Source organism: Uloborus diversus, chromosome 9 (assembly GCF_026930045.1).
Source record: "Uloborus diversus isolate 005 chromosome 9, Udiv.v.3.1, whole genome shotgun sequence".
Taxonomy (NCBI): Eukaryota; Metazoa; Arthropoda; class Arachnida; order Araneae; family Uloboridae; genus Uloborus; species Uloborus diversus.
The window spans coordinates 63,226,514-63,239,939 of NC_072739.1; the positions used below are offsets into that span (position 1 = coordinate 63,226,514).

At 33.0% G+C, this 13,426-nt stretch overlaps 1 protein-coding gene across 1 annotated transcript; it reads left to right on the plus strand.

Moving 5' to 3' along the window:
• The first annotated feature begins 2,140 nt into the window (after positions 1–2,140).
• LOC129229379 (cyclin-dependent kinase 7-like) lies at positions 2,141–9,964 on the plus strand. The gene is made up of 2 exons (XM_054863672.1): positions 2,141–2,258; positions 8,821–9,964. The coding sequence occupies exon 2, from the start codon at positions 8,830–8,832 to the stop codon at positions 9,868–9,870; it is 1,041 nt and encodes a 346-aa protein (XP_054719647.1). The 5' UTR covers positions 2,141–2,258; positions 8,821–8,829; the 3' UTR covers positions 9,871–9,964.
• Positions 9,965–13,426: the final 3,462 nt, after the last annotated feature.

Consider the following 13,426-nt stretch of genomic DNA (forward strand, 5'->3'; position numbering starts at 1 on the left):
TTGATTATTTCTCTAAATATTAGTTAGGGGACTTAGAGCCGGTATAAAAAGTTAAATTTTGTGTTTTTTGGCAAATTTTTATTTTTGCTTTAAATTTTCAATATCTTAAACCTGCATCTGATTTTGAAAATTTTTGCAATTAGAAGTATACATCTGGGGATAACGGTTGCGAAAATAAAGGTCTTGCAGGTTAAAACGAAACACTATGTATATCCGGACATTTTTATATTTCATGCTTAATATTTTTTCCTCTACAACTTGCTTTCATTCCACTCAAGTAACCTAAATAGTCTGAAATTTAAGAAGAAGTTTAATATAACTGCCTACAAATTCGAATAATTTGTGTGAAATATGCTGCAGTGAAAAATAAAAAAGCCTCCTGTCCTATATCACTATCAACAGCAAAAAAGCAGTAAAGTAATACCCTAGTGGAGTGCCACTATAAACTAATGTGGTGGCTAAAACATCATGATTACTAATAAATAAGTCACTTTCATACTCATGCGTAACATAAGCATTGCCACATAAGCAACAAAATCAAGTCATGCTACAGAATAAATTTAGGGATGTAAAAAACTTAATGAAAAAAAGATTGAAACTATCTGCAATTTATGTTATGTAAGTTTTCTGAGAATTGAGTTGGGATGCTCCTCTATATTACCTGTGTCTCCCCCCGCCCCCACCCTCTAGTTTTAGGTTTGACAGTATTGGTTGCATTCTGTTCTTAATTGTGTACTAAATATGGTGAAACTTTAATAAGCTATCAGTTACACTGTGTCTGTATCTTGTGCTGAAATTTAGAGTTTTGGGCAGTAACCTTGCCAAACAAATTGTCTTTGTCCATTTGTTTCTGAGAAATTAATTTTTTTTATTTATTTAGAGAAAGGAAAATGAATTAATTGCATGAGTTATAAATTCTTAATGCGAGCAATATTTTTGTATATCTGGTTTCAAGGTATATTTTGCTGAAAGATATTTATTAGTAACTAAGCATCATAAGTATATTTACAAAATTCTGAAAGTAAATAAAATAGAGAATAATGAAATTAAAAATTTTTAGAAACCAGATGATTTATCTTTTTGAACAACCAAGCTCACAAAAACTTCTGTACACCTTAGATTATTAATTACAAATTTTTATTCAAACCAATGATTTATCATTCATTAAGTCTTGTTTCATCAAGCATTTGTTTTTTATTTTTTCCTGTTAAAATTTAAACGCAATTTATACAACTATCCATTTTGAACAACACTTTTTTAGGTAGATCTTTTTATATTCAACAATGGACTTTTTGTATTTTACAGAATAAAAATAAATGTACAAATTGTAAATGTAGTCTTTTTTATTTTTCACACCCTGTGATTAGGTGAAAAAAGTAATTGTGATAAATTTGATTTTTTGTTTTGTGTAACATCCTTTTGTACTCCAATGCAATTATAGTGCTGTTAACATCGCTTTTTTAATTCTTTGACATTTTAAACTGTTTTCTACTTTAACATATTTGCCACTCAATAGATAAAAAACATTTAAAAACCTTGCTTGTAAAGTGGTAATTTATGCTGATTTTCAAAACTTGGGAAATTAAATAAAGCATTTATAATCATATCAAACCAGTTTTATTTTTGAATATCTCTTTGTATTTCATTGTAATTACATCAGTTAATATAGTATAACAAATCACTCTTTTTTATTTTCAAACTTTTTTTTTGTCAGTGTAGGTACAACATATAGTTAAGTTACTAATATATAGCACATGATGTTATGAACTGTAAACCTAACCCTAATATGCTTCCATAAAAATTTAGAAATGCATCATTTACAAAATGAATTAGCATTTTCTTTGTTAAATGACAATTGAATGCTGAATAATATACAGTAGAGCTCTAGTTACTCGAATCAGTTGGGATTAAACCTCATTTATATATAATTAAAAATTAATATTTTTTTATTTTTCTGAAAAAGGGATCTATTTTAATCTATTAATGTATGTATATTGAAAATGAGAGGGACAGAAAAAATATTTTTAAAGAAAAAGACGTTTATAGTAATCCATTTTCTAGTTGAAATTTTTATCTTTTTTGGAATGCTTTTTATTTTATTTTAAAAGTTTAATTTTATTTGACTCTAGGGTAAATATTTCAGAATTACCAAGTGTTGTTTTTAGCCTAAGAAAGCTTCAATGGAATTAATCTTTAAGGCTGAAAAATTATGATTTGCTGCCGCTCCTTGTAGTATCATTAATTAAACTATTTCATGCGTAAGTATTTTTCTTCCTTTCTTAAGTTTTTGCAATATTCATCTTACTTTAGAGAAAAAAAAAATTGAATGTTCAAATGTATAATAATTTCATATGAGAGTTTCTTTAAAATTAGTATTAACTGTTATTACAGTCGAACTCGGCTACAACAAGCTTTGATTTACATGGAAATCAGAAATGTTTGGTTGGTGCAATGTTAAGTCCATGGGTGCAAGACCTTCCGTCTCAGGACGGATTTCCGTCTTGGACAAAATTTCCGAGACGGAGGTCGGGACGGAAAGAAATTCGATGACTTTCTTCCAGTTTTTACTTAAAAAAGAAAGATTGAGTGTTTGAAAAATATGCTTTAACTACTGGACCGTTCCATAACCACGAATTTACATAGACATTCTCTCGGTTTTCCGCTGTGGGCTTGTTTTGTTTGCAACGTGCTTTTGGAGGCGTGCCTTTCCGACTCGCGCCGTTTGATTTTTCTAGGTATAAGCTGTGTGTTATTTCCAACTCACTGCATTGCAGACCGAGGAGTTTCTCGCTATTCTCAGTGATTTTTCGAAATAATCGGCTCTAATTGAAAATTTAGCCTTTTCTCATGCTATTTTCAATCATCCTTTCATTATTATTATTATTTGCGGGTTTTTCTTTTTTTTGAAAACTTACACGCATAAATGAAAATTATGTACGATCTAAAATGTCTTAAGAGTTGAATCTGAATCACCGATTAAGAATGATTGCTGACAAGATGAAATGTTTTCGCCACAGCAAAGGGCTTCCACATACCAGGTAAAACGGAACTATCAGGGATTTTGAAAATTTTAATGAAAATGGAAAGTTTGGAAATAATCGGGAGGAAATTTCAAGCTGGTTGAAAGCACCGATTTGCAACCGTTCCTGCATTTTTGACAAAGACTTGAGGAATCACTAAAGTCCAATGTCATTCATTGAATAACACTCGCTAGAATGGAAATATGGGGGGGGGGAGGGTGAGAGGAGAGAGGTAGAGAGAGAAAGGAAAAGAGAAAAATAACGGCAGCACGAGTTTGCGAAAAAACGCTGCTTTTGCAAAGAGAGCAAATCCACAAATTAACCCACGATACTGACATCTTAAAACGTTAATATCTTGGACAATCTAAGAGGGATAAGGGGCTACTAATGATGTAAAAGTGGAGAAGAGGAGGTTTAAAAAAAATTGTAAATTGTAGTCTTAAAACACTAATTTAGGTAATCTTTGGTGAATTTATGAGAGATGGTTTCGGTGTTCTAACATGAAAATGTTTTGTAGCTGATGTATTTAAAACTATTTGAGGCTATACTTAAGTGACTTAAGTGAAAGGGCATTTGGGACCCTCTCCCGAAAAGTGTTTGTAATTGAAATCTTAAAACTTTAAGGCTGCCTTTGTCAATGTTAAGGAGGGAGCTCTCTTTAGGCGAAATTCCGAAACTGGAGTCTTAAAAGCGCAACTTTAGACCGTCTTGGGGTTCGGGGTTCCCCTTCCCCAAAAAATATTCAAAGCTGAAGTATTCAGAACTCAGCTTTAGGTAATCTTTGGAAGACTTAAGAAGAGGGAATTCGAAGGCTTTCTCTCAATAAGTTTTAGAATTTAAATTCTTAAATATTCGGTGATGAAAAGGGGAACCACAAATTTAAGTCAAATTAAGTGAACTTAGGGAAAGGAGTTCGGAAGGGGGGGGGGGGTCTCTCTCCCAGAAAATTTCTCCGTTCTAAAGTATTGAAATGCTATTTTGGCTATTTTTGAGTGAGGTAAGAGTTGGAGAATTCAGAAGTCTTTCTTGGAACATTTTCGAAATTGAAGTCTTAAAACTTTGGGTTGTCTTGGGCGATGTGTGAGGGAAGTTGCTCTCTCAATAGAAAAATAAATCTTAAACAAAAACTTACACTGCGTTTAGTAAACACAATGAGGGGAGGGGTATTCCGCACCCCAGCCCGAAATATTTCTGTTTCTGACATTTCAAGAGCTTTGTTTTGGGGTATCTTTGGATGACTTAAGGGAAAGGGCGTTAAGTTTCCAAAATTAAAGTATTAAAATTTTTAGGCGGTCACAAGTCATGTTTATAGATAAGGGGGGTACTATTCTTACAAAAAAAATTTAGAAACTGAAGCCTTAAAAATTAAAATTTAGTACATTTGTGGTGAACTCAGAGGAAGGGGTTCTGGAGTTCTCTTCCAAAAATTTTTTGATACTGAAGTATTTAAAGCGCCGCTTTAGGCTGTATTTGAGTGCCTTAAGATGGATGTGATTCGGGGACCCTGCCTGGGGTTAGGATTCAGTTCCCCTATTTCTATTTTTAATTAATGAATATTGGAATGGGTACCTTGTTTAAAAATATCTACTTCACTGAAGCGATTTTTTATTGCTAATTTCACCACCCACTATCTTATGAAAGTATCCTTTTTCAAATGAAGACTGTGTGGGGGAATGGTGCCAGTTCGTTATCATTAGTCAGCCATACCCTTCCCCACCTCTCCTTCTTTTCTGGTTTGTTGGCGCTACCTTTGGTAGACTTTCCGATCAGAACTGATTTATGTTGCAAAAGTGAAAAATTCATGTCCTAAGCGATTTTATTGCTACAATAAAAATGTTTACAATCGGCAAAAATTAATGGTGAGTAGCTGCGAACGCTTTTACCCCTAACCTTATCCAATATCGTCTAAAATTGCGTTTTTGGAACTTCAATTTCGAAATATTGCCGAACGAGGGTTCCTGAATTCCATCCCTTCAATAGTGCATTCAAAATGCGTATAAACGCTATGAAAGATGGACTACAATTTCGTTTTTAAAGCTTCAATTTCGGGGAGAGCCCAGAGTGCCCCCCCCCATTCTCTAATATTTTTGAAGGTTAATAATGAAGGAGTAATGTGATTTTGGGACAATCAGTTTGAAATAATTGATGTAAGAATCCCTGAACCCCTCCTTTCCCTGAACTTTACCAAAATGGCCTACCATACGTTTTAAGGACTTCAATTTGAAAAAATTTCTAGAGGAAAGCCCCCAACCCCTCCCCCTCTTTATTGCCAGATTTTAGGTTTTTTGGAATTTGATGTCAAAACGCTTAAATATTACAATTTAAAGGCTTAAAATTTAAATCAAACATATTCCCAAACTGGCATTGTTAAAATCTACAACATTCATACACATAAATTTTTCCTAAAGCTCGCGGACGGGAGGGGGGGGGGAGGGTCTGAAAATATTTTCCGTCTTGAACACATCACCAAACTTGCACCCATGGTTAAGTCTATGGGAGCATAGCTTTTAATGAGCAAACCCCTCTCAAAGCTAGCAATATTTTAATGATGCATAAAATCTCCATTGACTTCAAATTTAGCTTTTCCTTACTTGGAAAATTCTTTTAATATTCTGATGTCGACTAAAAATTAGTGATGAATCATAAATCCTGAAAAGAAGTGATGGAACCTCCATAAATTAAGAAACCCTTTTTGCATCATTTATGGATTAGAGAAGCATTTAAAAATATGTATTTGTTAGCACCAATGTTAACACTTTCATAATTCCAAGGTAATATCTCGGAAGTGATAATACTTATGAGGATTTTGTAGCTCAAATTCAAATCAATGCAAGTTAAAAAAATAATTAAAATGTGGATAAGATAAATGAAGAATTTGAAGTTGAACAATCCTCATTATGCTCAATAGTTTTTGACGTGGTGAGAAACTTCAAGCTTTTTTGGAAGCCAGGGTTGCAAATGACAAGGTTTTTCAAGCCTTTGTGCTGTTTGTTTTCCTTGAAAATAATAAGAAAATAAGACAGCTCACAGCAGAAAAACCAACTTCTTTAGTACTATAAAGAAATAATATGTTTTTCTAAAAAACAAAGCAGTTATACTGTATGAATTTTTATGATTTTTTCATTAACTTGTTTTTTATAATCACTCTGATATAACAGCAAATGTTGGCTTGCCCTTGCTATAAGCAAGTTCAACTGTATAATTTCAGAGCCTGCACTAGGCATTTCTAGTTGTTAGCCAGTAAATTAGCCAAATTTCAAAAGTCCAGTTTTAACTAATGCTTTTTCTGTATTAATATAAATGTGGGCAAATCCATGAGTAACTGACTGACATTTTTAGAGCAAAACAGTATTTTGCAACATTCAACGCAAAATATACGCTGGGAAAACGATCTGTTCTCCTGGATTATATTTTTTAAGCTGAATTTAATGATCTACTTGAACTCTCTAAATACATTTTGATTGATTTTTAAAAACACGCTGACAGACTGACATTATTAAAAGAACCATGTCAGTTTTGCTTTGAACATTACAAAATACTTACTGTTTTGCTGTTAACATCAGTTACCAGTGGCGGCGCGAGAGAAAGAGTAGACGTCGGCGATGCAGTTTTGCGAGGCCCTTTTAATCATAAAATATTCTCAGACAAATAATTGAATTCATGGAATTAATTTTTCTACTAACTATTGGCACATAGGGTTCCCAATTCACTTAATTACTAGGACAAAAACATTTCATGATTAGTAGCGCAGTCAAAAAGAAGTGTTTTTGGTGGTGGGGGGAGGAGGCGGCACATAGACGGAGAACAAAATTACGTGATAGAAAGGAGGGTCCGGGGTTTTAAAAAATTTTTGAAATTTATAGTTTAAAATCGCCATTTTAGGCTTTCTTTGCTGATGTTAAGGGAAAAAAATGTACAGGGGGTCTCGGTGGAAATTTCTAGAAATTGAAGCCTTAAAAACACAATTATAGACCATATTTATTGACTTTAGGGTCAGAGACTGTCCCAGATCAATAATTTCTTAATAAAAAAAAGAACAAAATCAATCTCCTGCAAATTTTCGAAATTAAAATTTAAAAAACGGAATTTTAGAGAAAACTTTGAAGATGTTACGGGAAGGAAGGAAGTTCTTCACTCGAAAATTTTTGCAAAATTATGGTCCTAAAAACTTTAGAAATATTTTATATTCAGGAGCCATTCCACTTACACGTTTTGTTAATGTAGTTCAAATAGCCTAATTGCTTATGATATTAAAGAAAGGCGGCATGGGGACCCTTGGCCGAATATTTTCTGAAATTCAAGGCTTAAAAATGCGATTGTAGGGCCATTTTTTGTAATATTAGGCTCGGTAATTTTTGAAATTCGAGCTAAAACAAAGGCAATTTTAAACGATTTTCGATGTTGAGTATTTGGGGGCTTTAAGCTGGAAATATCGCGAAATTTAAGATCTGGAAACAAAATTTCAGTAGCTCCATAATGCTTTCTGTGTGTGTGTTTGTGGAGGGGGGGGGGGGAGTTCGGAGGAGCAGCATTTTAAATATTTTCTTACTTTTAATTGGGCGTAACATTTGCTAAGGCTGGGTTCTGTGCAGTCTCCCCTGCACACACTATTTTGATTACTTTTGCGTCTGTTGTATTTAATAAGATCTTCAATCAAAAATATGGAAATATCTTAAAACTTCTGAGAATTTACTTCTAAAATTTTGCGAGGCTCTATCTGCGCGAGGCCGTCGGCAGTTGCCGACGTCGCCTAGCGCCGCTACTGTCAGTTACCTGTGGAATTGCCCATATATACGTATATTTTTTTCCAGTGGAAGTTCCGGAAAAATTTCCGCTCACCAATCCTTTAGCTTAACCGGACTTTTTTTCACCGAATTTACGATTTTATCGCATTTGCCGAGGTGGCGAATGCTTATCACGGGCACTGCGATTTCTTTAATTATTAAGAGATGAACAGTAATGCTACAAATGTAGAAGCAAGAACAAAATACACTTTCTATGAATTCCGAATGAACAACTTTTATTTTTTAAAAAGTGATTATTACACTGATATTGATTTTATTTATTTTTCTTCCATTTTTCTGAAAGATGTAGAATAAAAACAATGCATGATTTTTTAAATTTTATATTGTTTTGTTGTTGTCTTGATTAAAATTTTTGTATTTCATTCTTATTAGAGAATCATGCAAAATATTGTGTAATAATGAAAGAAATTTAAATAGATAGCAATCGAACGAATATATTGAGGCATTTTTTATTTATTTATTTATTTTGAAGCATCAGAAAGTCTTGTTATCGCACACAAAAAGATTCAAGTTTTCCAGGCGTCATTGTATGTCATGGGTTAAAATTATCGTTTAAAGTTTCTTAAGTATACCTTATTTTATTCATGCGTTAAGGAAGTTAAAAGTTTTTCAATTATTTGTCTTTTATTTGATCCTAATTAAAGTGAAAGCTAATCTACACAAATACAAAGTTCATTTTATGAAAAGGTGCTTCATTTTGAGCAGTTAAAACAATTCATCCACGTTAAGAATTCAGGTGTTTAATATACAGTACAATCCCGTTACAACGATCTGTTTCAACGAAATAAATTTCCAGCCCCGATTTAAGTTTCATCACATTGCTTGAATTCAATTACAATAAAATTCCTGTTAGAGCGAACAAAACTTGTGGTCCCTTGAAGTTCATTGTGACGGGATTTTACTGATAATGTGCATTGAAATTACCTACTCGAAACTTATTTGAAATTGAGTTTTAATATACGATTATTGAACTGTAATACTTATGTTTCCCTTAGGCTTTTAATATGGCAGAAAATAAAGTTATCCGGTATGAAAAGATATCCTTTCTTGGCGAAGGACAGTTTGCTACTGTGTATAAGGCAAGAGATGTCACGAATGATATGATTGTTGCCGTCAAGAAAATTAAAGTTGGAAGTAGAACAGAAGCTAAAGATGGTATCAATCGTACTGCTATAAGAGAAATCAAATTCTTACGCGATCTCAAACACCCGAATGTCATTGGCCTGTTGGATGTTTTCGGCAGTAAATCAAATGTATCTCTTGTGTTTGACTTCATGGATACTGACCTCGAAATCATAATTAAAGATTCTCAAATTGTATTGACGCCTAGTCACATTAAAGCTTACATCATCATGACTCTTCAAGGACTGGAATATCTGCATGCTAACTGGATTTTGCATCGCGATCTTAAGCCTAATAATTTACTCATCAACAGTGAAGGAATCCTGAAAATTGGCGATTTTGGCTTAGCCAAAAACTATGGCTCACCTAATAAAGTATATTCTCACCAAGTAGTCACTCGTTGGTACAGATCGCCAGAGTTAATATTTGGTGCTCGGATTTATTCCACTGGCGTTGATATGTGGGCTGTTGGCTGCATTCTAGCAGAGCTTCTTCTTAGGGCACCATTTCTTCCAGGAGAGACAGATCTTGATCAACTTAATCAAATTTTCAAAGTTCTTGGATCCCCGTCTGAGGAAGATTGGCCTCACGTATCTACATTACCACATTTTGTTCAGTTTAAGCCTATGCCTGCCATACCATTCCGCGACATATTCACTGCTGCAGGGGATGATTTGATCAGAGTTCTCGAGAGGATGTTGGCTTTGAACCCTCTTAAACGCTGCACTTGTAAAGAAGCTTTGAAAATGGCATATTTTAGTAACAGGCCTGCACCAACACCTTGTTCGCAGTTGCCAATGCCGAGCGGAAATACTCTTTTAAGTGATGACATAGGTCCGAGTAACACATTAAAGAGGAAAATGGCCGCTGAATCGGACTCTACCTCATTTGCCAAAAGACTTAGTTTTCAAGAAATGTTTTAAAAATGAAGCTGTTGTCAAAAACATTTTTCTATCGATGTTTTTTCAGCCAAGTTTTCAAAATATAATTTGTTACTTTCATTGTGTTTTGAATGATATTGTAATAAAATACGTTATTTTCATATACGTGTTGTTTTTATAATGAAAGTGGTTAAAAAATTCGAAAAAAAAAAAAACCAATGCATTTTAAAATATTGATTTTGTTCCCCAAATGATTCTGTCGAGAATTTCTCCTTTAAAATTTTGTCAGATCTTGATTTGCATGATATAGCTCAAAATTTCTAAAGAGTTTGTATTGAGTGCAATTCAAAAGTTTTTACTTCAAAATATTAATTAAAATCATTAGATCTTTTTTTAAAGTTAATTTTCAATAAGCAATATAAGAGTAATCGTTTGTTTTTGCTTTTATTTCAAAGGAAATCATAATTTTTAGATTCATTTAAAAAGCCACAAATTTAAGAATTAAGTCTGGAATTGCATGGGGATTTTTCTAGAAAAAGTGGGGGAAAATATTTTTTAACCCGTTATGAGCGAGAAAAGGGTAAATAATTCACTATTTAGATGTATGTTTTAAAAAAAATAACTTTATTATTGGTGTTAGGCCTGTAAAGCAGTAGAAAACTGTTCTAGTTTTTGAGAAGTAAAAAATGCAACTTAATTAAAAGTACTAATAAAAATAATAAGAGCTTAACGCAAGTGATCTTTTCACCAAAAAAAGATAGATCCACAGCAGTGTTGGGCAAATTTTAATTGCATGGGCAATTAAAGATTAACAGTTGGTTAATTGGTAAGAGTAACCACAACAACTAACAGTTGATCAATTGTTATTGTGGAAAATTACAATTAACAATTTCTTAATTGTTAACTGTAGTAGTAACAGTTAACAATTGATTAATTATTAATTGTAGTTTTTCTACAGTTAACAATTGTCAATTGTTTTGTGAATTTTAATTAAAACTAACTCTTAAAAAAATTACTGGTTTTGTATAATATACTGTACAGGCGACAGATCTACCTGGGACGTTGTTGCTCGATGAGTACCATATTGCTATCTAACTATTTAAATACACATCTTAGCAACAAATAAAATATCAATGCAAATAAATCATCAGTAATTTTAATGAAACTTATTGAAACCACAAATACAACAGTAACTTGATCACGAGTAATAAATTATCTATTGTAGCATATCACTTTTCTCAGAACATCATATGGCTCCAGCAAAATTTCCTCAGAAAAAGTATTTCAACTAAAAATTCAAAAAAAAAAAAAAATTCCGTACCAATAAAAGTCCAAAGAACATTGGAGAGAAATTACAGAGTTGTATCTTTATTACACGATTTAAAAAAGAAAATTTAAAGTAGAGCGGTCGCTAAATGAGACTTCACGTCCTAGAGTTATGTCCTTGTTTCTCACCTCCCCTGTTACGAGTTAAACTAAAACAATAATTTGCACCAATTTAAAACACTGAATTGAAACACAAACATTAACGCGGCGAGCAAGCAATCAGCACTAAACGAAAATACGAAATCGAATAATACTTTGGGCTCTGTACCCTGCGCTGTACTTTTTGATACATTAAGTTAATTGTTAGTTTTCATTGCTTCATAAAACAATTTAAAAAATTAACTGCAAATTATTTTAATGCGGTTGTTTCCTTCAGTCAAAAGTAGTACTTTTTGTCACTGAAATTGATAGAATAAGCAAAGAAAATAACATGGACCCAGAAAATTCTTTCATTTTCCCAACAGTTATTTTTTAATTAATTTTTTAAATGTCCGATTTTGCAAACAAGGTGTGCTCTTGATGACGTCACAAATGATTAGGCGCATTTTGTACCGCGTTTCCACGTTATAATAATCAAGAAGCGAATTAAAATTGCGCTCTACGCTTGCTATCAACCATATCGGTGCCAATACATGTGAGTAAAGATGTGAATTAAATATTTTGATCTGTGAATGGCAACACAGAATGGCATTTCATCATTTGTGATGTCATCGGCAAGAAATGTAAATAATGAAAGCGCACCGATTTAAGCAGTTTTTTAAAAATATTAAACAAATTATTCAAAAAATGGTTAGATCCTATGTTTTTAAGCATGTTCTTTCAGAAAAAAATAGTTTTAAAATTTTGGAAACGACTCCATTGGGAGAAACAATTTACGTACAATAATCCAATCAAATGAATTGCAAAGTGTAATTAATATTTTAATTGCGATTAATTTAATTGCAATTACTTTTTTAATCCATTTACAAGGTAATTGAAAAAATAATTGATTAAAGCCCAACACTGGTCCACAACACTGTTGGGCTACTATGGTTACTGGATATCTCCTGGATGTGGCTACTGGATCGCTTTTCTACACGAAAAATGCATTTTAATGCTTCGAGCTTGGTATGGTTGGAAAGCTCGTTAAAATAAATACATCATATCGGGGAAAAAAATCGTTTGTTTTTCCCCTGTTTCCAAAAAATAATTTTTTTAATGAATTAATGTACTCTTCAAAATAAATAAATAATTTTAATTGTCAAAAAAAAAGAAAAATAAAAATAAACAATCGTCTGCGCATATCTTTATGTAGAAACATAAAGGACTTCTAGTTTATCCCCCGAAAACTGAATACATAAATTAATACTTAAGAGTGAAAGTAAAAACAAATCATATTAACAATAATTATATCACAGTTAAAACCATGGCTGCGGAGTCGGAATCGGAATCAATTTCATTTTGGGGTAAAAGATTTGTGGTATTTAATTCAAAGACTCTGAGTTGGAATCGGTCATTTCCCTTAGAGTCCGCAACTCTGCCGATGTTTGCGGAGTCGGACTTATTTTGGGCTAAAGGAGTCGGAATCAGAGTCGAATATCCAAGAATCGGAATCAGTCATTTTCCCTCCGTGTATAAATTTTTGCCAAAGGTATGAAGTCAGAGTCGAAATCGGGGAGTCGGAGTAGGACTAATTGTCGGGCACAGGAGTCGGAGTCAGGTACCCCTAAATTCTCGGAGTCAGAGTCGGGAGTTGGCCGTCAAGAGCTATTTCCAACAAAATTTGTTTGAAGTAAATCTGCCTTCAAGTACGGGATCTACATTGACTTTCAGTTTACCCGTAGGTGCTAATGTTAAGGGATTTGAACAGTTCAAAATTGAACGGAAAATAGTTCGAATCAAAAATATATTTTATATACATATTTTTCATCAAAAGTTTTCCCCAACAAAGTTTGTTTGAAGCAAATTCGCCTCTAAGTTCGGAATTGCATTGAATGGCCCCGTAGGCGCTAATGTTAAACTTTTTTGAACTGTTCAAAATTGAACGAAAAATTGCTCAAATCAGAAAGTGAAATATAGGAATGAGGTGTACTCGCCCAGATCTTTCGAACAAAAAAAATTTTGTTCGAATCGGACTATTCACTCAAAAGTTATTGGGGCGGGGGGAAGGGGGGGGGTGAGACAGACAGTCTCCCCCAATTTTTAATTTTTCGATATTTATTTAATTATTATTTTTATTTTTGACTTTTTTTGTTTTTGTTTGTTTGTTTGTTTTTCGCGATATTTTCAAAAT